This window comes from Pogoniulus pusillus, chromosome 28 (genome assembly GCF_015220805.1).
Source record: "Pogoniulus pusillus isolate bPogPus1 chromosome 28, bPogPus1.pri, whole genome shotgun sequence".
NCBI lineage: Eukaryota > Metazoa > Chordata > Aves > Piciformes > Lybiidae > Pogoniulus > Pogoniulus pusillus.
The window spans coordinates 12,259,507-12,286,512 of record NC_087291.1 but is presented as its reverse complement, the minus strand read 5'-3'; the positions used below and the strand labels follow the sequence as shown (position 1 = coordinate 12,286,512).

The window sequence follows — 27,006 nt, the reverse complement described above, 5'->3', positions numbered from 1 at the left end:
TGGAGTTGATGTATTTCTTAACTGAGTAATGTTCCACAGAAGTGACCTTTGTTAATTTCTTGCTTCAAGTGACAATCAAAAAAAATGGAGAAGGTTAATTTGGTCAAACAGATGTAACTTGAAAATAAAAAACCAGTTAAGTGCTTATTATTTTAGTCTATATTACATAGCAAGACAAAAAAATTCCCACACAGAAGCATGTCTTTCATTCTGTCTTTCAAATATATTAAATCTGGAAGTTATTTTCTGTAGTTAAGTAACTGAAGCCTTCACTCATGGAAGTATCTAAGAGAATTCTCCATGAATTTTGACACTAATGTGTAAAAACTGTGGAAATAGGTTGTGCTAACAGGCAATTGTCATAAACAGCATGACTAAATCTCTACTTAAAACCTGTGCTATTTTCACAAGCTCCCATAAATGTGATTTCATGTGAGCAAGAGTGACAGATGAAAAAATTCCAGTGATCAAATCAACCAGATGGATCAATGGCTTTGAACATTTTGAGCAAAGCCTGTTAAGACTTCCACACATTCACACAGTACAGCATACGAATGAATGATGAGCTGATGGAGATTAATAAACACAACAGAGACAAAACTATCAAGGTTAGTAAGAAAGTTATCTGTAACTATTCATATGTGTGAAAATACTGATCACAGGATGTTAGAGGTTGGAAGGGACCTCTGGAGATCTTCAAGTCCAATCTCCTTGCCAAAGCAGGATAATAGAGCCTATCACAGGTTACACAGAAGTGCATCCAGACAGGTCTTGAAAGTCTCCAGAGAAGGAGACTCCCTAAACTCCTTGGGGAACCTGTTCCAGTGTTCTGTCACGCTTACAGTAAAAAAGTTCTTTCTCATGTTGAGATGGAACTTCCTGTGCTGGAGTTAACATCCATTGCCCCTTGTCCTACCACAGGACACAAGTGAGAAGAGGCTGTCCCTTCCTTCTTGACACCCAGCCCTCAGATATTTATGTACATTTACTAGATCCCCAGGGATCAATGCTGGTCAAGTCCTGTTGAACATCTTTATCAATGACATCTATGCAGGGACAGACAGGCAGATTTGCTGATGATACAAAACTGGGAGGCTTTGCTGATACACCTGGAGGCTGTGTGGCCATTCAGTAAGATTTGGACAGACTGGAGAGCTGGGCAAAGAGGAACCTAATGAGCTTCAACAAGGTTAAGTGCAGATTCCTGCACCTGAGAAGGAATAATAAACTGCACCAGTACAGGTTAGGAGGTCATATACTGGAGAGCAGCCCCATGGATAATGACAAAGAGAGACGGTGGAAAACAAGTTATCCATGGGACAGCAATGTGCCCTTGTGGCCAAGACTGGATGTGTTAAGAAGAAGGTGTCCAGCACAGAGCACAAGGATTTTCTTCTGCGCAAGTATAGGTTTTTTCACTAAAGCAAATGAATTTACTTCAAGTAATTGTTACCCCGTTGGAAAATTCAGATATGAAAATAAGCTACATATGACTGAAATGACTGCAGATCTGAAAACTAATACATGCTAAATGTATCACCTATAAACTTTGTATTCTATTACTATCTTTTGGGAGCATTAAAATGTAATATGGCCCATTCAGAATATTTTTCCTTTGTGAGTCAACTCACTATACTTTTATGAGCCATTCCCAAGGGGATAGTTTTATGTTTGCTTTCTTGAGTTAACAGAGCCCCTAGTTCTGTATCTTATTTGCTGAAAACCCCATCAGGTTTTATGTGTGATTTTAATTTCAAGTCAGCATTGTAAGTATTTTTCACCACTACCTAATGGAAAATGTGCAGTCATGACTGCACACAGACAGTAGTTGCAAATGATTATTAAAGATTAGTGTGCAGCCCCATAAGTATTAATTTCTAGTTCTACTGATGAGTAACTTGCTAGGCCTTTGTATTAATAACCTGACAGATGTTGATTTCAATGCTGTTACTTGGAAAGTTTCAAACTGGATTTGGTTTCCCTGTCTCATCCTGTGCAAGCACCATCATTCTGACTCATCACTCATTTGCCCCAACAGTCTGCAGGATTCATACTACTTAAAAATGCAGTTTCTAGCTTTTGAAAATACTAAACAGGATTTACTCGGCCTTAAGTACTTCTATGAATAATGAAGGTTTCTATATTCATTACAACCTCTTATATCATTGCACCTGAAGTGTCATCTGCACACAAGAGAGAGCTCCAGGCAGCACCCCCATCATTCTAATCAGACTGCAATCAACTGACCAGTTCCATGGTGATTAGTAAATTAAGAAGCATGCAGCAGTCACATAGGGTAAGGTTGATTTGTTTTCAACGAGTTGTCAAGTCTCTAGTTTATGATTTTACTTAATTTATTCTTTGGTCTCATAATTTCACCGCTGGTTCACAAACTGCATTGTTTTGGAAGGGATCCTCAAAGATCATCTTTATTTGACTCCCTTGCAGCAAGCAGGGACACCTCCAACTAGATCAGACTCCCCAGAGCCACCTCAAGTCTGATCTTGAATGTCTCCAGAGACAGGGGCTCTGGAGAGCCAGTTCCAGTATTTTACCACTCTCACTGTGAACAATGTCCTTCTTATGTCCAACCTAGATCTACCCTGCTTCAGTTTAAAATCACTGCCCATTGTTTTACCACTGTAAGCCTTTCTAAACAATCTTTCCCCAGTCTTCCTGTAGGTCCTCTTCACATACTGAAACATAGCTATAAGGTCTCCTCAAAGCCTTCTCTTCAGATTGAACAGCCCCATTTTTTTCAGCCTGTCTTCAGAAGACAGGTGCTCCAGCACTCTGATCATCTTTGTGGCCTTCCTCTGAACCTACTCCAGCAAGTCTATGTCTCTCTTGTGCTGGGGGGCCCAGATGCTGGACACAGTACTCAGGTGAGGTGTATCTAGAGTGGAGTGGCAGAATCACCTCTCTTGACTTGCTGGCCACACTTCCTTTAATGCAGCCCAGGACTCAATTTGCCTTCTGGGTTGCAAGTGCACACTGTTGCCACATGCCCAGCTTCCATCCACCAGTAGCCCCAAATCACCTACTGCTTTGCCACTTGGATAATCCCCTTTGAGGGTCTAATTCCTGTTCTAAGAGCCACTGCCTTAATGTCTGCACATAACACTATTTGCAAGCGACCTGATGGAAAAGAAACCATCAATGTTTACCTTTTTGATTGACCAAACCACCAGACAGAAAACACATTTAGTAGAAGTATTTCTTGAGCAATCAAGCACAGGGGAGCTTTTGTCTTCAAAACATCTTAAAAGACTACAATAAATGTCCAGTATGTTTGCTTAAGAAATCACCCTGCACTTCAGTTTCCTTTTAGTTTCAAGCATCTTCAAAACAATTATTCTATTGCACCATTTCTCTTTTTTTTTTTTCCTCCTGTATGGTCTGTGATTTTTATGGCTGCCAGTGAATAGTTTCTTTATCTTAATCAAATGGCAGTTTCAAAGACAAAAGTACTTGGGGCCAGCTTTCCCCAGGCACACCTTAGCACACACTTGCTGTTCTGACCCAATATTCTGTCAGTGCTTCTCTAAAGTAGGATTCCTTTAAATGAATATAGTTCTACTACCAAGATATATTAATATTATTTTAATATTGTAAAGCTTTCTGTGGCATCCAAGATGCTTTATTTTGGATAACTGCCCTGTTTTATTCTCTGGGAAAAGTATACCTTCTTTTTCTGAGACCTCCTTATATCACACAATCACACAGAATGTCAGGGGCTGGAAGGGACCTCAAAAGATCATCCAGTCCAAGCCCCCTTCTGGAGTAGGATCACCGAGACCAGACCACATAGGAACACGTCGAGGTGGGTTTTTAATATCTCCAGAGAAGGAGACTCCACACCCTTCTTGGGGAGCCTGTTCCAGTCCTCTGTCACCCTCACAATGAAAAAATAAGTTCCTCATGTTTACATGGAACTTCCTGTGCCTCAATTTCCACTCATTGTCCCTTGTCCTGTCAGTGGGCATCACCGAGCAGAGCCTGGCTCCATCCTCCTGGCACTCATCCTCTACATATTTAGAAACATGAATGAGGTCACCCCTCAGTCTTCTCCAAGGTAGAGAGCCCCAGCTCCCTCAGCCTCTCATAAGGGAGATGTTTCATTCTTTTCATCACCTTTGTGGCTCTGCCCTGGACTCTTTCAAGCAGTTCTATGTCCCTCTTGAACTGGGGGGCCCAGAAGTAGACACAGTACTCCAGATGCAGCCTCACCCGGGCAGAGTAGAGGGGCAGAAGAACCTCTCTACACATACCAGCCACACTCCTTTTAATACTCCTCAGAATGGCACTGTCCCTCCTGGCACACTGAGGTGGTCATAGGCCTGAATTGCTGGAACCAGCCTCCTCTGGGACCCCCATCCACACCTTCTGCTGCCAAGGGCCCAAGGGACATCTCAGCTCAGCATGGGGTGTCTGGTCCCTGCCTGAGCCATGTTACAGCTTTGCCTTCTGCCTCCTGGATGGGGTTGGGACCTGCACTGCAGAAAGCTGCTCTCCTGGATGGAGCGCTCAACCGTATGCCAGAGCTTGTGCAGAACTCAGCATCACACAGCAGAACTGCACTCTCCTGCAGTTCTCTGCCTTCACCATGAATCGAGGAACCCCGAGTCTGTTACTGGCCCGAAATGCCAGGGCTTTTCCAGATCCCCAAACACTTGAGAGGACACAAAAGATGAAGGATACAAGCACAAACAGAGTTTTACTTAATTTTATGCTCCATTTATTTAGTATGCTAGATTTTGTATGCTGGATTTTTATGGGTTGGTGTCAGGGTTTTTTTTGTTAGACTTTCAAGACTTGTCAGGCTCTTTTGGTTGGGTGTTTTGGGGTTGTTAGATTTTTTTGTTAGATGTTTTATTATTCAGATATTTTAGGTTTGTTAGGTTTTTGGGGTTAATTTCTGATGTTAGGGATTTTTTATGTTTTTTTGTTATTGGGTTGTTTGATTTCTTTATATGATTGTTAGGTCTGTAATGTTAGTTAAATTTGTTTGTTTGGGATGTGAGGGCAATCTGGCTGCAACATCTGTCACCCCATTTGTCTGATCTGACTGGCTAGGCAGGTGTCCCCTTCACCCCTCACAGCTCCATGTGCATCCCTCCCAAAGGGTATTGGTCAAAGGTATACAGTAACTGTGCTCCCCTGCTACAATCTCCAAACAAGCTCAAGGTCTATTTTTTTGTTACATTTTTGGGGTTTCTTTTGCTTAACAGTTTTTAGGGTTGGTTAGACTCTTTTGGATGGGATAGGGATTTTGGAAGAATTTTACACTGGTTAGATTTTCTGTGTTAGGTTTTTAAGTTAATTTTTTTTGTTGTGGTTATATTTTCTACATCACTTTTTGGCTTAAATAGTTTCTTTTGGTAATTTTTTTCCCCTCCCAAAGCTGCCTGCTTGGCTGAGGACGGCCTTCCCTGACAGAGATGGCACCATCCATCGGTAAAGGGTATATGGTAGCTGTGTTCCCCTCCTGGAATCTCCAAATAAGCTCAAGGTCCATTTGTACAAGTTTTGGGTTTCTTTTAGTTAAAGAGTTTAGATGTTTGGTTAGATTATTTTAGTTTGGTGAGGGTTTTTCTGTAGAATTTAATGTTACTTCGATTTTCCAAGTGAGGGCTTCTTGATTATATTTGTTTAGGTCTATAATGGTTTTTTAGGTTATTTTTTTGGTGAGATTTTTAAGTTAGTTAGGGTGTTTGGCTATATAGGTATTTTAAGTTTCTCAGATTTTTTGCATCTGTTCTATTCTGCAGCATCGTGGTGAGTGTATTGTATGGAGGTGAGAAATTTTTGCTGAGTGTTATACTGAGCTGCGTGGAGGTGAGCGTGTTGTGTGGTGGTGAGTGATTTTTTCTGTGTGTTACACTGTTGTGTGGTGGTGAGTGTATTGCATGGTGGGTGAGTGTGCAATGTGGTTGCGTGAATTTTTACATGCCTTGCATTGCGTGGAGGCGAGTGAATTTTTACATGCCTTGCATTGCGTGGAGGTGAGTGAATTTTTACATGCCTTGCATTGCGTGGAGATGAGCACGTTGTGTGGTGCTGATTTTTTTATGTGAGTTACATTGCGTTGCATGGAGGTGAGCGTCTTGTGTGGTTATATTTTATGGGAGTTACATTGGTTGCATGGAGGTGAGCATGTTGTGTGGGGTGTGAGTGATTTTTTTATGGGTGTTATGTTGGTCACGTGGAAGTGAGCATGTTATGTGGCAAGTGATTTTTTATGGGAGCTATATGGGTTGCATGGAGGTGAGAGTGTTGTGTGGTGGGCAAATTATTTTTTATAGGTGTTATATTGGTTGCGTGGAGGCGAGTGTGTTGTGTGGTGGTGAGTGATTTTTTTATGGGTGTTAGATTGGTTGTGTGGAGGTGAGCGTGTTGTGTGGTGGGTGAGTGATTTTTTATGGTTGTTATATTGGTTGCATGGAGGTGAGTGTGTTGTGTGGTGGGCGAGTGATTTTTTTATGGGTGTTATATTGGTTGTGTGGAGGTGAGCGTTTTGTGTGGTGGGTGAGTGATTTCTTATGGGTGTTATGTTGGTTGCATGGAGGTGAGCGTGATGTGTGGTGGGTGAGTGATTTTTTTCTGGGTGTTGTATAGGTTGTGTGGAGATGAACGATTTTTTTATGGGTATTATATTGGTTGCGTGGAGGCGAGTGTGTTGTGTGGTGGTGAGTGATTTTTTTATGGGTGTTAAATTGGTTGTGTGGAGGTGAGTGTGTTGTCAGGGGGCGAGTGATTTTTTATGGGTGTTGTATTGGGTGCGTGGAGCTGAGTATTGTGTGGTGAGTGATTTTTTACATGTTTTGTATTGAGTGCGTGGAGGTGATTGTTGTGTGGTAGGCGAGTGATTTTTTATGGGTGTTATACTGGTTGCGTGGAGATGAGTGTGTTATGTGGTGGGTGAGTGATTTTTTTGTGTGTGTTGTTTTGGTTGCATGGAGGTGAGTGTGTTGTCTGGTGAGTGAGTGATTTTTTTGTGTGTGTTGTTTTGGTTGCATGGAGGTGAGCGTGTTGTGTGGTGAATGAGTGATTTTTTTGTGTGTATTTTGGTTGCATGGAGGTGAGTGTGTTGTGTGGTGGGTGAGTGATTTTTTTGTGTGTGTTGTTTTGGTTGCATGGAGGTGAGCATGTTGTCTGGTGAATGAGTGATTTTTTTGTGTGTGTTGTTTTGGTTGCATGGAGGTGAGCGTGTTGTCTGGTGAATGAGTGATTTTTTGTGTGTGTTGTTTTGGTTGCATGGAGGTGAGCGTGTTGTGTGGTGGGTGAGTGATTTTTTGTGTGTGTTGTTTTGGTTGCATGGAGGTGAGCGTGTTGTGTGGTGAATGAGTGATTTTTTGTGTGTGTTGTTTTGGTTGCATGGAGGTGAGCGTGTTGTGTGGTGAATGAGTGATTTTTTGTGTGTGTTGTTTTGGTTGCATGGAGGTGAGTGTGTTGTGTGGTGAATGAGTGATTTTTTGTGTGTGTTGTTTTGGTTGCATGGAGGTGAGTGTGTTGTGTGGTGAATGAGTGATTTTTTTGTGTGTGTTGTTTTGGTTGCATGGAGGTGAGTGTGTTGTGTGGTGAATGAGTGATTTTTTTGTGTGTGTTGTTTTGGTTGCATGGAGGTGAGTGTGTTGTGTGGTGAATGAGTGATTTTTTTGTGTGTGTTGTTTTGGTTGCATGGAGGCGAGTGTGTTGTGTGGTGGGTGAGTGATTTTTTTGTGTGTGTTGTTTTGGTTGCATGGAGGTGAGTGTGTTGTGTGGTGGTGAGTGATTTTTTCTGTGTGTTACACTGTGTTGTGTGGTGGTGAGTGTATTGCATGGTGGGTGAGTGTGCAATGTGGTTGCGTGGAGGTGAGCATGTTGCGTGGAGGTGAGTGAATTTTTACATGCCTTGCATTGCGTGGAGGTGAGTGAATTTTTGCATGCCTTGCATTGCGTGGAGGTGAGCACGTTGTGTGGTGCTGATTTTTTTATGCGAGTTACATTGCATTGCGTGGAGGTGAGCGTGTTATGTGGTGAATGAGTGATTTTTTTGTGTGTGTTGTTTTGGTTGCATGGAGGTGAGTGTGTTGTGTGGTGAATGAGTGATTTTTTTGTGTGTGTTGTTTTGGTTGCATGGAGGTGAGCGTGTTGTGTGGTGAATGAGTGATTTTTTGTGTGTGTTGTTTTGGTTGCATGGAGGTGAGTGTGTTGTCTGGTGAATGAGTGATTTTTTTGTGTGTGTTGTTTTGGTTGCATGGAGGTGAGCGTGTTGTGTGGTGAATGAGTGATTTTTTTGTGTGTGTTGTTTTGGTTGCATGGAGGTGAGTGTGTTGTGTGGTGAATGAGTGATTTTTTTATGGGTGTTATATTGGTTGCATGGAGGTGAGCGTGTTGTCTGGTGAATGAGTGACTTTTTTGTGTGTGTTGTTTTGGTTGCATGGAGGTGAGTGTGTTGTGTGGTGGGTGAGTGATTTTTTTATGGGTGTTATATTAGTTGCGTGGAGATGAGTGTGTTGTGGGTGATTTTTTGTGTGTGTTGTTTTGGCTGCATGGAGGTGAGCGTGATGTGTGATGGGTGAGTGATTTTTTTTATGGGTGTTATATTGGTTGTGTGGAGGTGAGTGTGTTGTGTGGTTGCATGGTGGGTGTGTTTGTTGCATGGTGGTGAGCATGTTGCACAGTGGTGATCATTTATAGGTGTTATATTGGTTGTGTGGACATGAGCATGTTGCCTGATGGTGATTTTTTACGTGTCTTATCTTGCATTGCATGGAGGTGAGCATGTTGCATGCTCGTGAGTGATTTTTTAACGTGTGTTATGTTGTGTTGCATGGTGGTGAGTGCTTTTTTACATGTGTTATACTGTGCTGCCTGGTGGTTAGTGGGGCAAGTGTGTTGCCTTTTTTTTGTAGTAGGTTATTTTAAACCCGTTTCAGTTTTCAGTGCTGCTGTCAGCACTAACACTGCCCAGGCAAGGCAGGAGCAGAGCTTGCACCTGCTGCAAGATTGCACTGGGCAAGAGAGTCAAGGGCATGAATGGTGCTTTAGAGGTGCCAAAGCAGCAGCAAGAACCTAGCCAAAAGAGCCTGCAGAAGCCCTGACAAGGGGCTATGATCAATGCTACAGAGCCAGAATCAAATCTGGGAGCCTACAAAGATTTCTGGTCCTGTCTAAGCAGCCTGAGAGCCACATTTGTGCAGCATGAGCAGAGGCACCTGGCCAGAATGGCCCAAAAGAGGCCTGGGCAAGGAGCTGTGCTCAGTGCTGCACAGGAAGGCAAAAAAACCCCGGGGACACTTAAGAGTCCCTTGTGAGGGAAAAAAAGCCTTCCTCCCTCTTCCTGGGGCATGAGCAGCAGGCAGTAGCCCGGCCCGAAGGGAGCGGAGGAGCCCTACCAAGTGGTCATGCTCAATGCTGCAGAGGAAGGCAAAAAACCCCCAGGGCTCAGTGCCAGTCTGCCCCGGGGGAAAAAATTCCTTCCTGACCCCAGTGCTGGCGATCGGCTACTCCCTGAGCATTGCGGCATGACCTGCTGCCTCCTCCCACAGGCTTCTCATGCCTCCAGGAGATGCCCAAGCCCTCTGCTCCCTCCAGCTAGAGCCATTATCTCAGGGGCTTCCCGGAGCGGCTACATGTCCCTGGCCTGCTAGGCTCTGGGGACAGGAATCCTTCCCGTGCCTGGCAGGACACCTTTGGGTGCTCCAAAGCACTGGGACCCCTCCAACATCTCTACCAACCCATTGCTTACGACTACAACTGCTACTGCTGCTGCTGCCTCTGCAGGGGATGGCGATGGTGAGCTCTGCAGGCTTTCTGAAGAACATCTTCTCTGGATCTTGCCTTTGCTATGCAGCTGGAGAAGCCTCAGGCACTTCCAGGAACTGGTGGCTGTCCTCATCTGCAGCAGCCTGCTCTAGCTTTGCTCTTCCTCTCTCAGCCCTCCCCAAGGCATTGCAGCAGCTCCTCAAAGCCTTGCTCTGGGATGTGCACAGGCTGCCCCTGGGCCAGGTCTGGCAGCAGGCACCGCAGGACGCTCCCTTTTAAAGCCTCCCCGACGCCGGCAGTGCCGTTGCCAGGTGCCGGCTCTGTGACATCAGGGCCACAGGGCCCCGCCCGGCACTCTGCCGCTCACCGCCCCCGGCCCAGCGTCCTGCCCAGGAAGCCTTCGGGGGGCAGGCTTCAAAGCATCCCCTATGGCCAGAAGACGTGGGGGGCCTGTCCCTGCACTTGCTAGGCCATTCGCTGGGCCTCCTGCTGGGCAGCCCTGCCGTGTTCTCTGCTACTCAGCCCCCAGGGACAAGCCCTGTGCTGCTTCTCCTCCCTCAGGCCATGACAGAAACCAATCTTGCAGCCCACAGACAGCCCCTAGTAGCCGGCCCTGCTCGGCGCCACAGCCAGCACCCGTGAGGCTCCCTTGGTCTGCCCATTGGACTTTCCTGCATGGCAGCAGGCTGCACAGAAGTGGTATATCCTTTTAGCAGGGATGCCTCTCAAGGTCACTCTTTGAGGTTGAAACATCTCTTATGTGGCATCTGATATCCATAACAGAATTAGCAACAATCACACCTCGGTTTAATCTCATTGGCTATGATACTGCCACTGTGCAAAGCTCACTGGCACTCCCCCATGTCCCCAAGCACCAGATCTGTTTGGCTCTTAAACACGTCCAGGGACCGTGGTTCTACTGCCTTCCTGGGCAGCCCATTCCAGTGCCTGACAACCCTTCCTGTGAAAGAAAGGTTCTTGGTGTCCAGCCTAAACCTCCCCTGGAGCAGCTTGAGGCCATTCCCTCTCATTCTGTCTTTAGTTGCTGCCTCCTTTCTGGTAGCTGCAGAGAGCAATGAGGTCTCCCCTCACAGCGTCCTTTCCTGTGGACTACACAGCCGCAGCTCCCTTGGCGGCTCCTCACAGGACTTGTTCTCCAGCTCAGCAGCCCTTCTCTGTACCCGCTCCAGTGCCTCCATCTCCCTCCTCTGCTGCAGTGCCCCAAACTCAACGCAGCACTCGAGATGTGGCCTGAGCAGCCTTGAGCACAGCTCCTGTCCCTCCCAGCAGCCTATGGACAAGGTGCCTGACAGTGGCCCGAGCAGGTACACAGTGTGCTGGGTGAGGAGCTGGCTGGGCAGCAGGGCTAAGAAAGGACTGCAGGCTACACTCAGGTGGCATTTGCTGCCTTATCACAGATTCACAGAATGTCAAGAGCTGGAAGGGACCTCAAAACATCATCCAGTCCAATCCCCTGCTAGAGCAGGATCATCTAAAACAGATCACACAGGAATGCATCCAGGAGGGTTTTGTGTATCTCCAGAGAAGGCTCCATACCCCCCCTGGGCAGCCTGTTCCAGGGTTCTGTCACCTTCACAGTGAAAAAAACAAGTTCCTCGTGTTCACATGGAACTTCTTGTGCCTCAACTTCCACCCATTGCCCCCTGCCCTGTCAGTGGGCATCACCGAGCAGAGCCTGGCTCCATCCTCCTTGCACTCACCCTTTAACATACTTAGAAACATGAATGAGGTCACTCCTCAGGCTCCTTCTCTCCAAACTGAAGAGACTCAGCTCCCTCAGTCTCTCCTCAAAAATGTGCTCCTAGGCTTCAAGAACATTTAACTTCTGAACTTATGTTCCAAAACACAAAGTACTATATCCCAAACAAAGAAAAAAAAAAAACATATCTAATGCAGAAACCTTCATATCTAATGCAGAATTGTTCATATCCACATGTCACCACAGTCATTTAATCTCTAACCTTTCTAAACATAAAAACTTCACCCATGATCATGGCCATACGTCTCACTAAGTTTTCTGTCCCTTACAACTTATTCCTCTTTTCAAATTAGTAGAAGTGAGTATATCAACTGCACATGTCTAGTAGTGATGATACAACCTGTCAGCCAGAGGAAGGCTTTGTGAAGTAATCTGTCATCACTTTTCCTGAAATAAAACTACAGCTTTCAGACACTTCTCGGAAGCAGACACTGACAGAAGTTATTGCAACAACAGGCTGAGTATCCTGCATTACAGCAGCAGGTGCTTTTTGTGTTTCTATTACCTTCTTGTCAGTATGAAACTCACCTTTCCATGCTCAAGCATGGAATTCACCTATTAGCTGATGGGTTATACTAAAGGTAAAATACCTAGGAGAGTCAAATCCTGTCTTGCTGTTTTTCAAGTGAAAAAAGAAATTGTTTCAATATGTCTTCTCACTTAAAGTCTCTCACTCTGCCCGGGATCAGCAATAAAGCTTGGATTATGTCACATCTAGATAGGTACATGTCAAGTCTTACCATAGGTCCTCAGAAACAATTCTGTCCTTTGCACATCTGCAGCTGCAAGAAAGCTTGATGCATATAATCACATATATACACTTGATCTGCACAACCTCTTAGCCATCAAGAGACCGACAAGCAGTAGCTCAGGACTATACCCCATCTTTATGGCCAGGATATGTTTTAAAGTCATTTTAAGCTGCAATAGCTAGAAGTAGTTTACTTTGCAAAGTGTTTTAGTCTATATAATACCTTTTCCAAGTGATAAATCAGGTGGAGTCACTATCCCTGGATGTGGCACTTAGTGCCATGGTTTAGCTGATTAATGTTGGTTAAGGTAGGTTGGACTTGATGATCTTGAAGGTCTTTTCCAACCTGATTGACTGTGATTTTGTGACTCAACCTGCAGTGGTTTTGCACAACCATTCTAGCTTTCTATCAAAAATAAAAATAAGAAGGAAGGCAGTGTTCTGCCAGAATTTTCTTGCCACTAAGGAACAAGAATTTCTTTTGTGGTCTCACATTTTTGTTATACATGCCTGTAAAAAGTAGCTAGTGAAATCTAACAGGAAAATCCTGCACTTCAAGTAAAACAATATTTGCAGTGCTACTTTTTGCCATGATAAGGTGCTTGCATCATGTTTTTGAGCCATTTCAACAACAATTAAATGTCTTCTACGAAAGCAAGCCATCCTGGGGAAAATGGGAGTTACATAGTCCCTCCAGGGATCAGTGCTGGGCCCAGTCCTGTTCAATATCTTTATTGATCATCTGGACAAGAAGATTGACTCCATCATCAGTAAGTTTGCAGATGACACCAAGCTAGGAGCAGGTGTCCATCTGTTGGAGGGTAGGAGAGCCCTGCAGAGGGATCCTGAGAGGCTGGATGGGTGGGCAGAGGCCAATGGGATGACATTTAATAAGGCCAAGTGCAGGGTTCTACACTTTGGCCACAACCACCCCAAGCAGCGCTACAGGATGGGGACAGGGTGGCTGTAGAACAGCCTGGCAGAGAGGGACCTGGGGGTACTGGTAGATAGTAGCTGAACATGAGCCAGTGGTGGCCTGGCTCAGGAACAGTGTGGCCAGTAGGACAAGGGAGGTTATTCTTACCCTGTACTCAGCACTCATTAGGCCACGCCTTGAGTGCTGTGTCCAGTTCTGAGCACCTCAATTCAAGAGACGTTGAGATACTGCAACGTGTCCACAGGAGGGCGACAAAGCTGATGAGGGGCTTGGAGCACAGCCCTGGGAGAGGCTGAGGGAGCTGGGGGTGTGCAGCCTGCAGAAGAGGCGGCTCAGGGCTGTCTATAACTACCTGAAGGGAGGCTGTAGCCAGGTGGGGGTTGGTCTCTTCTGCAAGGCAACTAGCAACAGAACAAGGGAGCACAGTCTCAAGTTGTGCCAGGGGAAGAGGTATACGCTGGATGTTAGGAGGAAGTTCTTGCCAGAGAGTGTGATTTGCTATCAGAATGGGCTGCCCAGGGAGGTGGCAGAAGATTATTTCCCAGGCAAAATGGTTTCTTTCAAATAGCTGTTGTGAGTAAAAATGATGCTGGAGTGCTAAATAACCCTTTTTGCCTCCAGCTAAGGTAACCTGCTGCTGTTGCTGACGTGGATACTATATGTTTCACCACCTATATGCTATTTCTGCCACCTAAACACCAAGCACTGTTTTGATGAGGAATGCAAAATTATGCAGAACTGATCAAAAGTACTTTCACTATTTTTTTACTTTCTGAACGCTGCCAAAAAACAAATTTCAAAGCACAAAAGCCAAAAGAAAAGAGGTCCTTCCATTTTTGCATGTTTCTTAAAAAAATGTTTACCATTTGCTTCTCTTCCATCAAAATGCCTGCATTTTTGCCTAAAACTGCAGGCTCTTCTGAATCTTGAACAAGAACAGGCAAGCATCTTCCCCCCAAAAAATATTTTTTGTATCATATTTCACCTTGATTTTGTTTTAAATGTAGACTCTATCATTAATCACATAAATCACCAAAGACAATTTCCATGTAAAGAACTACATACCTTATACTGCATAAGGAGACCATAAACCAAAATGTTTTTCTTTTTCACTTCCCTTGCAAATTTCTTGATCCCAGTTATTTCTTCCATGCCAATGCTGAAAGAAACTTTTTCTGAAATATCCAATTGTACCTGCAAAGGAACAAATAAGAAAAATGCCACTTTATCCCTGCTGTGCCATTTTGGTCCATTAATTCTCATCATCTCATTTTTACATGTTAACCACACATAACAAAACACAGAATCAACCATGTTGGAAGAGACCTCCAAGATCATTCAGTCTAGTCTGTCACCCAGCCCTGTCCAATCAATTAGACCATCTCTTAATTATCATGTCCTGCATTCAAAGACATAGACATACCCATAGACAAAACCAGATATAACCATAGTCAAACAACTTCCCAATTATGGAAAAGTCTACATCAGACTGTTCTTAATTATGAGGTTAGAATGGAAGCAGTTAGCTGCTTCTCCTCATTTTTTGTTTCTTCACTAACAGGCACAATTTCACTTTTGCAAGGAAGAAAGAATGATGTTTCCTATAAAGCTAGTACCTAAACCCTCTGCATTTACAAGTCAATAAATTGCTTCCAATTGTGAGCCATGTTTGCCTGTGATGTATTAATGTGGCCTTTTACATCAAAAAGGGCCTTCTAGGACTTTTCACTAACAAAGCATGTGGGTTTTATGTTGAATTATCTAGTGAAGAATAAAGCTGAGAAGAATCTCACTCACAAGCCCAAGTGCAGATGATACTCAACACTGAATTTAATTAAAGGCTGTTGAAGGAAGTTTCTATTCCCCCAGTCATAGCATCTGTATGAGTTTTAGGGACCAGAATTTTAGACTGAAATAGTTCCTAGTGATTAATATAAGACAACGATTTGTTTAGCTAATTCAATCATTTAAAATATTCAGTCCTCTCATTTTCCCCTCTTGGATTTCTGTAAAACAGTGTGGTAAGTCCATAACATTTACAAGTGTAACACAAAATGCCTTTGCAAAGCAAGAGTACTTAGTCTTTTAGTGATGCTTTTAACAAATGTATGTGTAGCTGTGTTTTAAATGTTAGCAACTGCTTCCACCTAGCTATGAGACTTTTCTCCCACTGTTTAGTGTTGAGAAATTTCAGCTAATTTAAGGAACAACTGATGGATCAGGCATAAAAGGATTCAATGTATCGTTTTCTCCTGAGGCTATCTTAAAAAGTGTCCACCTAAATAACTTGTGCTTGCTATAGGCTGCTCAACTCAGAACACTTCCATTAAACTGGTGCTGAATTCTCCAATGACTTCAAGATGTGGCATCTTAGGGGCAAAATTTGAGTCTCATGGTGGGCTTGTGTAAACATTTGTATTCATACTCATTTCTCAGAAAATACTAAATCCAGAATGTCTTAACTATAATTATTAAAACAAAGCTGTGGCATTCCATGTGTCACACTGTAAAGACTAGCTGCAAATCAGGCACAGAATAAGCATGCTTTTAATACTGCAGTATCATCTTGTTAACAGTTCCAACTTGATCTATATAGCCTCAGAATTGAATATACAAAAATTGGGAAGGGTTATGCTTTTGATGAAGGACTTCTGAAAACATTCTCAGTCTAGAAAAGCCTTGTAAAGGGGAACACTAAAGTCTGTCACTGATTTGATTCTCAGAGGCAGAAGTAATTTATCTTGGAACAGCCAGCAAGATTAAAGCTCTACCCTGAGCTTCCTCAGAAGCAGGACCAAGAAAATAAGGCCATCTAGAAATGAAGTCCTAAATATTGATGTTCACAGAATCAGAGCAGCTCACTCTAGGATTCCAGCACACAATAGGTAAGGGATGTAACTTTAGTCATTTGTGAGAGAAATCCATCTCCATAATAACTCATTTTTTGTTAGGTAATGAAATGTCATCACTTCTAACTCAGATTAAGCTTTAAAACTGGTAAGTGCTTAGTTTTACCTCCAGATCACTAGCCTATGCACTTCAGAAACTATTTAGGCCTCATGTAAAATAACTGTTTATTCCTTTTACAAGAGTATAGTATATGAAATTATTACTTTAAAATCAACAATATATCTTGAGAGGTTGCTGTACAATAAAGGTAGCCTAGAGGCAGACTTCTTATGGTATTACTGACACATTCCACCCAATACTTCCCATCCCCACCTATTAAACCAGAAAACACAAGGACAGAATTAATTGCATGCAGTTACACAGCAAGGAGACTTCCAAGTCTACTCACATTTTCTCCTTCTTCACTGAGTTGTGTACACCTTCAGCTGCCGCCTATAGCTAAACTGTTCTGGCAGCAGTATTCAAATAATGAGAATTCCAGCCAAAAATACACTTTAAAACTTATGTCATATATCAGAATAACCTCAATAATTGAAGTATGCATTCAAGCTATCTTGCAAAGTAGTTCCAAGTTAAATTTTAGTACCTGGACCACAAAAGTAATAATTTTAAAACTTATAATAAACCACATAGCACAGAAAATAATAAAGCCACTTAATTCTGTTTCAGCTGGGCACTCAAGCAAAGTACATCATTTGCCACATCCCCAACAGAGGTTAGCACCAACAGCAATGCAGGAGTTAACAGTTGAGTTTGACTGGCCACAATGAGTCCTCCATGGCAATGTAGAGCTAACAAATTGTCATTTGCTAGTGGTGGTTTGTTTCCTGACAGCATGCAGTATGCTTGTTGAAATGCAAATGATGTTTTTCCCGGGCCAATGTAGAGTTCACCTTTACAGTTTAAAACTAGTCTAACGTTTAAAAAGATTTCATGGGATGCTTGCTACAGGAACTTAGAGAAGTTACCTACCAAAATAAGGACAACTGGATCTAAGAGAGGAGTATTTCTTTTTTCCAACATATCCACTAGTTTCTGGGTTTCTTCCAAGGCATACTTTTTATCCTAAATGAAAATAAGGTTTTGTAATTACTGAAAAAAAATCATACTATGATTTCACAGAAACTGAATTCAAAAGATCTCTTATTTATTGAGAAAACCAAAACATCACTTTGGGGGAGTTGAGGGGTTTTGTTTGGTAAGTTCATTAGTTGGTTTTAATACATTCAGAATGCTTTTGTTGGGTAAAATTATAGCCATTAAAAAAAAAAAAAAAAACAACCCACCACAAACCCAAACCCTGAGATTAATAATATCACCTCTATGAAGTAAATGTATAATGAACGTAAGAGTCTTGATTGCTCTCAGACACAGTTTAAAACCTTCTTCTTGTCAGAGGGATCCAAATACAGATCCCTGTACCTCTGTGCATCCATCCAAAACGGAAAACACTTATTTAGACCACAGCAACCATGTACAGTTAGGTGACTACACAGAAGACATAGATGGGACAATTTACTTCAGTGTCTACAAAGTGAAATCTTGAACTACTTCCGGTTGCCTCCCTCTTGTTCAGGAACTCATGACTGGTTGTGTCAGTTTGAGGCTAACTGAAACATTTTACTGAGATAAATTAAATCCTTAGCTGTGAGAAGAAAGAAAAAAACCCAACATGTACCCATTCTTCCGCTGAGCAATGCAACTAGTCAAAATACAGGTAAGATGTTGCTTCTCACACACTGCTCAGCTCCAGCCTTTGGCTATGCTTTGTTTCTGGTGGTCTGGTCTCTGTGGCTGCCTCTACCTTAACTCTAATCTGACCTAACCCTTTTTCCTGCTAACCTCCTTGTCATCTTTTTTGACATCTCACCTCAAATTTCCAGACTTATCACATGAGACATACCTGGGTTGATCTGGTTATTTCTGAAGGAAGGGAAAGAGGGAAGGGGAAAGGGGGATTGGGTCAGGAGCCATCTTGGGGACTCTGTTTCTGAGAGGGGTATTGCATTTCGGTATTACTTTTATGTAACTGTATGTATGCTTGTATATTGAGCTAAGCTGTAAATATAGCTTTATTATTTAACTTCCAGCTGGCTGACTCTAGTTTGGGTGATTTTCTCAAGTGTGGGGAGGCAGGTAACTCCCAAACCATCACACTGGTTTAGCAACATACTGACAGAGGTGCAGAACCAGGAGAGAAAGAATGAATCAGAACCTCCAAGGTCTAGGTTGGTGCACACTAGAAACATCAAACAGCTGAATGGATACACCAAGAGCACAGAAGAAAAACAACTTATTCCAATGTTGTTTTGTTATTTACCATCATTAACAAGTGGAAAACTAAAAGCATGTGTTCCTCCTACTTACATTTACACAAACAAAATTGTAGTACTGTCCTGAAAAGATGTTTTGTAGGTGGCTATCATTTTTGCTTAGAGGTAACGATACAGCTTCAACCTGGCAAGAAAACAACAGAAGAAAAAAATAACTACTATGGCATAAATTTTACTTCAGTCTTCATTATCTACTAAAGCTGAGTTGGATCATTTCAATGATTTAAAACTGGCAATTGTTGTTTCCACTATGAGAATTAAAATGTGTTCAATTTTTAGGTATCTCTACAGTGAAGTATGGAGTTAAACAGCCTGCAGTTTTCTGCATATTTTCTCTGAAGCATAATGCAGGAGACAGCCATTTTAGCAACAGTCCTGGAAAGTATTTGACACCAGTGCTGCTGCCCGGGTTAGGATGTTCAACTCTTCCCAGAGATGAAAACAGAGATCAAAATGATCTAACAATTTTAGACCTCCAATTCTGAGAAAATCTCTGCAATACTGAAATACATAAACATTTTCTCTTCAGGCAACTAAAAATCAAGTAAATGAAGAAGTGCAGTTGAAAGAATAGCTACACAACTATTCTAGGATACTTCGTGTGACAAGACTTACTTACAATTTCCCCTAAAAATTATTTCCTCAATGAGTATTTCAAAATACTGTCTTCATCACAGACATATTATTTTGCAATCTTTGGCATCAACTGAGAAACTGTATTAAGTTAATTAAAATAAAACATAGATTCTACTACATTATTAGCTTTAGGATTGCCTTAATGAAAACAGCAAACCAAGTAGAAGAGGAATTTGTTCCCAAAGAGAAGATAATACCCTGGAGCCAATGTAAAAAATGCTTCAAATGGGGGGGGAAATGAACACAGCTCCTTATTGGTTCTACTGAACCAGCAAACCTCACTATTACACTCTTCAAATGAGTTCTATTCTGCCCAGAAGACACATTAGACACAGCAAAGAGAAGCAATGCACTGCTCTGTCTGCTCAAAATGTCATTTCATCCACACCACCACAGAAATATCATATACAATATTGAAAAAAACCACAACTTTGCCTTGTGGGCTAAAGCTAGATTGATTTGTTTTTTTAATACTTGAGAAGCTAACTTGCTTGTAAAGGAAGATAGTTTGAAACTCAAAAGCTTAGATTTATGCATTAAACATTTTAGAAACATTTTGAGCGGGAAATAAGATTAAAAAAATCCAATCAACTATTTTGGGCTGTGTTAAGAGATTGTGTTTAAAAAAGTCACAGAAGGCAAGAAATGCTTTTGAAAATTGCAATAACCCTCCTGACCTGAACACCTGAAGAAGGAAAATAAGAAATCTCCAGTACTTCTACAACTTGGCAGATATTTAGATGACCAGAAGCATACTACAGGCTAGTCTTCTCAGCTGGTAAATAGAACATCATTCAAGGGAGAAGATCTTTTTTTTCCCCTTGAGACACTAGAATACATGATGTTTAAGTATTCCTAAACATTTAAAAACTTAGTGCATCAGAGTTTTGATTTATTTGATAAAGCAGTACACCAAGCCTTTGTTGTACAGTCCTATTATCTACCAGAAAAAACCCAAACCCATGCTTGTCTTGAAAAAGTAAGCACAGCTAACTAGAAATTTCAATACACCAATTAACTAAAGTTAATTCTTACCATTTGGCATGTTAGTATACTGTACACAAGTGTTCTTACAATTAAAATCATTATTAATCAATGTTACCAGCTACTTGGGAGAAAAAGTTACCTAGAACTATGACTTCAGTAACAAGTTTTTGTCACATAATGATTCAGTCTTTAAATACAGTATGTGGACCTATTTAATCACTTCTAGTCACTGGAGCAATTGATATTTAGCTAGTGTAAAGATGCAGAGATGGCAAATTATGAATCTGAAGGTAAGAATAGCAACAAAACTTCTCTTGAATTACCCTTTACAGATTCATCCACAAGTCAACAAATACCTTAATAGCAAATACGGCTGTGCCAAGAACTAGAATGCCAAACCCTCTAAGTGTAAAAATATTGACCACAGTTAAACTTCAGTGTCTTAGATCAATGACCATCCAATTGGCCCTTTTGTAAAGAGGCTGAGATTTCAGTGAGCTAAGTCTCATAAAATCATTATGATGTTGTATCTGTTTCACCAGTTTACTGTGCTTCACTTGAGATATCACAAAATATTAGGGGTTAGAAGGGACCTCCAGAGATCATTGAGTCCAACCTCCTGCCAAAGCAGAATCTCCTACAGCAAGCTGCACAGGAACACATATAGATGAGTTTTGAGCCTTCAAAGATTTCATAGACTCTCTGGGCAGCCTGTTCCATTGTGCTCCAGCACCTCACAGTCAAAAAGTGTCTCCTCACATCGAGGTGGAACCTTCTGTAGTTTAGCTTGCACCCACTGTTCCTTGTCCTATCTCCAGGCACCACCAAAAAGAGACTAGCACCTTCATCTTGACACCACCCCTCAGATATTTATATATGTTGATAAGATCCCATCTCAGCCTTCTCAAGACTAAACAGCCCCAGTTCTCTCAATCTTTCTTCATGGTAGAGATGTTCAAGTCAACATATATGGATATATTCTTGCTGAGGTGCTTCAAATATAGATGTTCTATATATTGGTAAGACTAAAAATTAATTCAAGAGATTTTATCATTGAAGACACTCAAAACAAACACTAGCCTTGATAGATTTTTCCATCTAAGAGTTCAGAAAAGGAACGATTAACATATTCCTTAAAACATCAAGACAGAGATCCTGATGGAGTTATTTGGCAGGTGTCACTCTGCAGGAGTATTTTCAAAGTGCTGAAGAGAAATTTAACAACTAAATAAACTAATATAATGGAATCATAATACATCAGTTTCATACTAATAGGAATTCCTTCATTTTATGTCCTCATTACCTTACATTTGTGGTCACATTAGATATATCTTATTCCGTGTACTACAGGTCCAGGTGCCTGACCAATCCAACAACTAACCAATTTTGCAATGAACATCTGGAAACACTGCAACATTCAACTAGTTTTGGTGTCAGTCTTAGAAGATGCTGAATTCAGCGTTACAGTGTTGGCTGACCAAGTAATGCATTATGATTTGACTTACTGGCTTGAAAGTGTTTCTCATGCTATGATTGAAGTGGTTCTATGCAAACACTTACAGTAGTACTCTTTTTTTCCTAATATAGGTAAGTGATGTCTTCCCAGTAACTGAAATAATTTGAATGGAGAGGAAAAGAGAAAAAGCAATGGATCTGGCATCACTGAAATGGAAACATACTGGTGCTCCATTACACAGCTATTCAGATAAGAAGAGATCTTACTCAACTCTGCTAATGTTTGCACATATCAAAGTAGTCTTTTTAGACAAACCATAGTTTTCCATACTAAATACAATTATTTCCAAACAAAAAACTGTAAATGCAACACCAAATGACATTTCCAGATACAAATTAGCAATACAGTAAGCTACATGAGAATATCTTAATATTAACTAAGGACCCCATGCCAAAGATCAACAGACATGAATAAGAACATTACAGAAGCAACATTATGCAGATCAGGAAACCTGTATTTTCCAACAGTTATTCCCGATTTCTTTCTCTAGGTACTAGAAAGATGTGATATCATCACACAAGATATAATTAAGAATAAGCCCAAGAGCAGTCAAGATTTGAACAATTACTAAAAGTAAATCACCTCTGGGAAAATTACAAAATGTGATAGTTCTATTAGCAGGAATAATGAAAAAGGAAAAGATAGTTAAGCAATAGCAGAAATTCCATCTATACCCTACAGCAAAGTCTGCAGTGAGGACTTATCGTGAGTGAAATGTACCCCAATCTCCCTCCGAAACAGCTCCTTAATTTGACTTTGCACTCACAGCTCTTCAGAGATACAACTTGCTCTTTAATTGGTTCAGACTTTAGAGCAGCAAACACATTTCCTCTGTAACATACTTGTTAACTATTTGCACTTAATGTAATTGTGAAATCTAGAGAAAATTGCTTCTCTCTGTTGTATGCATCTAATTTCTCCTGTAATCTCATCTATACAATTTAAGGGGATTGGTAAAATCCCCCTCTACAGGAAAGTTGTGCAGAAGATGCTTCCTCCTTGGTAACTTCCTCACCTGGTGCTAGTCCCCTGTAATACTCCAGAGATATAGGAGATCTCAGTTCCTCTAATCACATCATTTAGATGATTTGAGTTGTGACAACTAGAAAACTTAGATTAGTCACGCAGTTTGCAACTATAGAGTTGTACTTACTTTTATTTGCCTTTTCAAAGATTCATGGAAGAGAAAACCAACTTGTGCAACAGCTTCCTTCACATCAGTAATCACACAAACTTGTTGTGATAGGTTGTCTGTGATCAAGAAAAAAAAACACTGCAGCATTTCATGCAAAGGTAATTCAATCCAAATTAACCATCTCTTAAACATTACCATTCAACCATATTATATACTGCTATCTCTTGACAGAACCTTTTCAACAGCTGTAAATTTAATTTTGAGATGACTGACATGAAGGCACAGTTAATATAACTACATATATATAAATGAGATCTCATATATAAAATCCAACAACATGGTGTATATGATTTTGTACAACATGAAAATATTACATAAGGCCTGTCCCCAAAGCCTGTTTAAAGAAAAGGCTATTATAAAAGGTATTTATTCAGGTCCACATTACTAACACTAGGTGGTAATCAAGAATGTAATTTATTGAAGACTTCAACCATTAAATGTCAAAAATATCAAGGAAAGCAAAAAACTCAAACCCCTCCAACATACTAGCAGGAAAGTATTAAAGATACTGTTCAGGGAAACTGTAGAAGTAACTGTTCACCTCAATATCAAAAAAGCTGGAGATTTAGTGACCAATATCTTGATATTGGGAATTTCTTATTTTACTCATGGGGAAAAAAAGTGTATTTTGTTGGTCCCAGGAATAGTTTCAAGTTATTGCCCAATTTGCTCCATAAAGCAAATTTCCCAGAAAAGCAGTATTTTCCCTTTGAAGTTTCAAGATTCAGTGAGCATTTTCCTTTCTTTAAGAAAACAAAATGATTAAGTCCAGAAATCTCACTGCTAATTCAGGACTTTAGATGTTAAATTAATAAGCAGAGCAACACAATAAGATTTCAGTGTCTTTAGGGGAGACATTCCATAAGCAGTTAGAAATTCCATAAATGTGAGGGCTAATTATGTTTAAAGCAGACTTCAATGAATCCTCAGGGACAAAAGTATACCAAACACCACCACAAAATAAATTAGTAGTGAAAGACATAAAAGCAATTATAAAAATATGGCCTAGCTGTTCTTCAAACAAGGCTGAATGTTAAGATGCATATTTGTTGCATGTGGAAAGGTTTGTTTTATAATTACATACCACACCATAAGCTCAACTGGGTGCATTGCTTCAGTAAACATCCCACTTTCTGTTCTACACTCAAAGACTCCTTTACAAAAATAGGCAACAACTCTTGAAAAGGACACTTAAAGCTTGTGCAGAATTAACATTATTGGGAATTAACTTCTGATATTTAAACCTTTCATTTTTATGTGCAGGAAAAGTGAATTAACCAATGAGGAAATGAAAAGATAACTACAATGATTTTATGAATCCTGGGCATTCGTTATATCCAGTATTTAGAATGTGACAACAACAGTCACAGCAAATGGCTTTTTCTTAAGTTAGCAGGAATGGGAAGACGAGAAGAAAGAGAGAACAATAAACATCTGGTTATAAACCATCACAACCAGATGAAAGTGAGAAGTTAAAAAACCCAAAGGCAGCTCTCACAGGGCTGGAAATGACACCATATTACCAACACTGTGAGAGAAATTATCTTCCCCTGGATTTACTGGGCAAAACAATACACTGAACGTGCATCAAAGTTGGTATCTACTTAAAACAGAGTAACTTTACAGTCTAAAAAAATGGGTCAATGGGAAACCATACTGGATTAATTTGTCACTAGCAGAAAGATACTGCTGGGTAGATTGAAATCAGAGCAAGAGGCACTTGAGTTTAGTAGTGTACACAAGATGTAAATACATCGCAGACAGAAGATAGATGTACATAATAAACCAGGCTGGCATATCAGATTTCAAGAACTCAGATTCTATTGAACTAAGTAATTCAATGAAGAACATCAGATTGGAGCCATTACAAAAATCCACATGTGGATGAAGCCTGTGGAACCCAAAAAGGCATCATAACTTACATCCAGAGTATTCTCTTTAAAGAGAAGTCAGTTATCAACAGCAAGCGGCAAAAGTAACCTCACATAAGACAGCTCAGAGGCTGCAACTCTAAAAAGCTCATCTGACTTCGCTCCCCAGCCCCTTCAAACCTCTATCTTCCTATAATGTAAATGAGAGACACAACTACCCAAGAAGTAACTATGATATGCACACTCAATTCAGTAAGAAAGCAAAATGAATGGAGCAGGAATGTAGTGTTACAGGATGGAAGTCTATTAATGAAGTATGAATAAGTGGACGCCACGATAATGCACACACACTGAAAAGATACTGCATGCTTTTAAATAATCAAGTGTATAAAGAAAGCCTTAGAAACCGTCATAAAAGCAACAGTTCTATTCTAGCTGAGGTTTAAACCAAATTTCCATTTAAATCCCAACTGTTTCAAGTGGCCAAAAAGATCCATATGTTCATTTGGATAGTCTGTATCTTTGCCCTACTGTGAGAAGGCAGACTGAAGGGAATTTTCCTTCCTGAGACTACCTCTGTCCCACCTCTAGTAACCTGATGGAGCTCTCTGTTACTTAGCATAACCACACTGACTCCACTGACTGCAGCTTGAGAGCTGGTTGTTACCCCCACAGATTTTGTGAGTTCCTCTGACTGCCAGTGGAGCAAACCACATGCACCATTTCATTCCCGGTTTTCAGAAGTCTGTCTGGGTCAGACTCAACTAAACAGTTTGTTTGATATCCTGCAAACTTTAGATCAGATTATTCAGTAACACCTGGTACAGTCTAGGAGTTCATCCAAAACTCTAAACCAAAATGTGTGCCTTAGCTAGGTAGTGTATTTAGTGTACCCTAACAAATTACTTAAAAGGCTACCCTGGAAATCATGTCACAAACAAGCAGCAATTTTGATTGAATAAAGATCAGAAATATTACATCCTAGTGAGTGAATATTGTAAGGATAAAAATACATCTGAATGGCAAATTGATTTCAGCCTAGAGACATTTTTTTCCTCTCAATTGCACATATACATTTATACATACACTTGTTTTTCTAAACACATGTTCAGACCAGGCCATTCTTGGTGTACCACTGCAACTCCTAATATTTTTGAAGCACATAGCATTCATCAAAATACTTGTCAAGTTTGCAGGGAATTGAAATTAGTCAATTGAGTTATCAGAATTCTATTTTCACTTTGTGTACAGCAGTGGAAATTCAGTATGGTTATCTGTCATTTTTAGGATCTCACAACAGAGATGTTTCCATCACCAAACACAGAAGAAAAAAATAAACAAGTACTGCCAAGCATTTAGTTCATCCATGCTCCACAGAGTTGAAATGGCTAATGATTTTTTCTTTACACACTCCCCAAGTCTTTGTAGCCACAAAACCCAAAAGCCAAACTTGCCACTGCCCCTTCCAATACTATCATACAAAAAAGAATTGAAGCTTGTGTGGTAGAACACAAGGAAGATGTCTGGTTTTACTTGACAGTAACTATTCTCAGGAATATCTCCCCACCTGCCAGTCTATTTCTTTGCCTAACAGCAGAGATCAGCCACTGATTAATGACTGTGCCTATGAAAATGCAGCCTACCTCAATAAGTTGTCTTTAGGTGGAAAAAAAAAGGGCTTTTAATTTTTTTTCCAATAAAATGTCACACAAGTTCTTCATATGACAAAGTATCCAGCTTCCAACAATCAAACAGTTCAAATGCATGAGAATATTTTTGTTGGCACTTGCAAGACATATTTGTATCTACATTAACAGATACTTATTTTGCTCTCACATTTGGCTAAGTATCCAGCCTGCAAGTGCATGTTCCTGTGAAAGAGATCAGAATGGCCTTTAAGACAAGAAAAAGGAGGAGGAGGAGTGAGAATCTAAGTTACAAACTTCTCCTGAGAAGCCCCATTTGAAAGTTTACATGTTGGAACTGGAGTTCAAAGATACCTACCCTGAGGGCAGTCGTCCTAATGGAAATTTTTTTAGGATGTTTTGTATTAGCCTGATCCTAACTACATTTCTAGATGAGTCACCCTTATTATAAGACAATGTTTTCTTCCTTCAAGACTATTAAAAATAGGCATGTGCCACCTTGTCTGCATACTCCACAAGTTCATACCTGCTTAAGGAAAGCATTAAATTTACTGTTTATAAAACAAATCATGTTAGGACTCAGACTTTCCTAATGTAGATGTAGAAGACTTGAGAAACTCAGCAAATTATTAAGACATGTTTTAAGAAAAGAGTCTCAAAAGATAACAAACTCATTAGTCTATTCACATTAGTG

The 27,006-nt window shown here is 40.9% G+C and overlaps 1 protein-coding gene across 3 annotated transcripts in view; it reads right to left on the bottom strand.

The window, feature by feature from the left end:
- Window positions 1-27,006, bottom strand: part of CRPPA (CDP-L-ribitol pyrophosphorylase A) — a 108,095-nt gene that overhangs the window by 36,099 nt on the left and 44,990 nt on the right. For all 3 annotated transcript variants that reach the window (XM_064166929.1, XM_064166930.1, XM_064166931.1), the window contains exons 6-9: window positions 22,754-22,851; window positions 18,496-18,585; window positions 17,101-17,193; window positions 14,284-14,412 (exon numbers count right to left, since the gene is read on the bottom strand). In XM_064166929.1, the coding sequence (XP_064022999.1) occupies window positions 14,284-14,412; window positions 17,101-17,193; window positions 18,496-18,585; window positions 22,754-22,851 (410 nt within the window). The remainder of the gene's footprint in view (window positions 1-14,283; window positions 14,413-17,100; window positions 17,194-18,495; window positions 18,586-22,753; window positions 22,852-27,006) is intronic.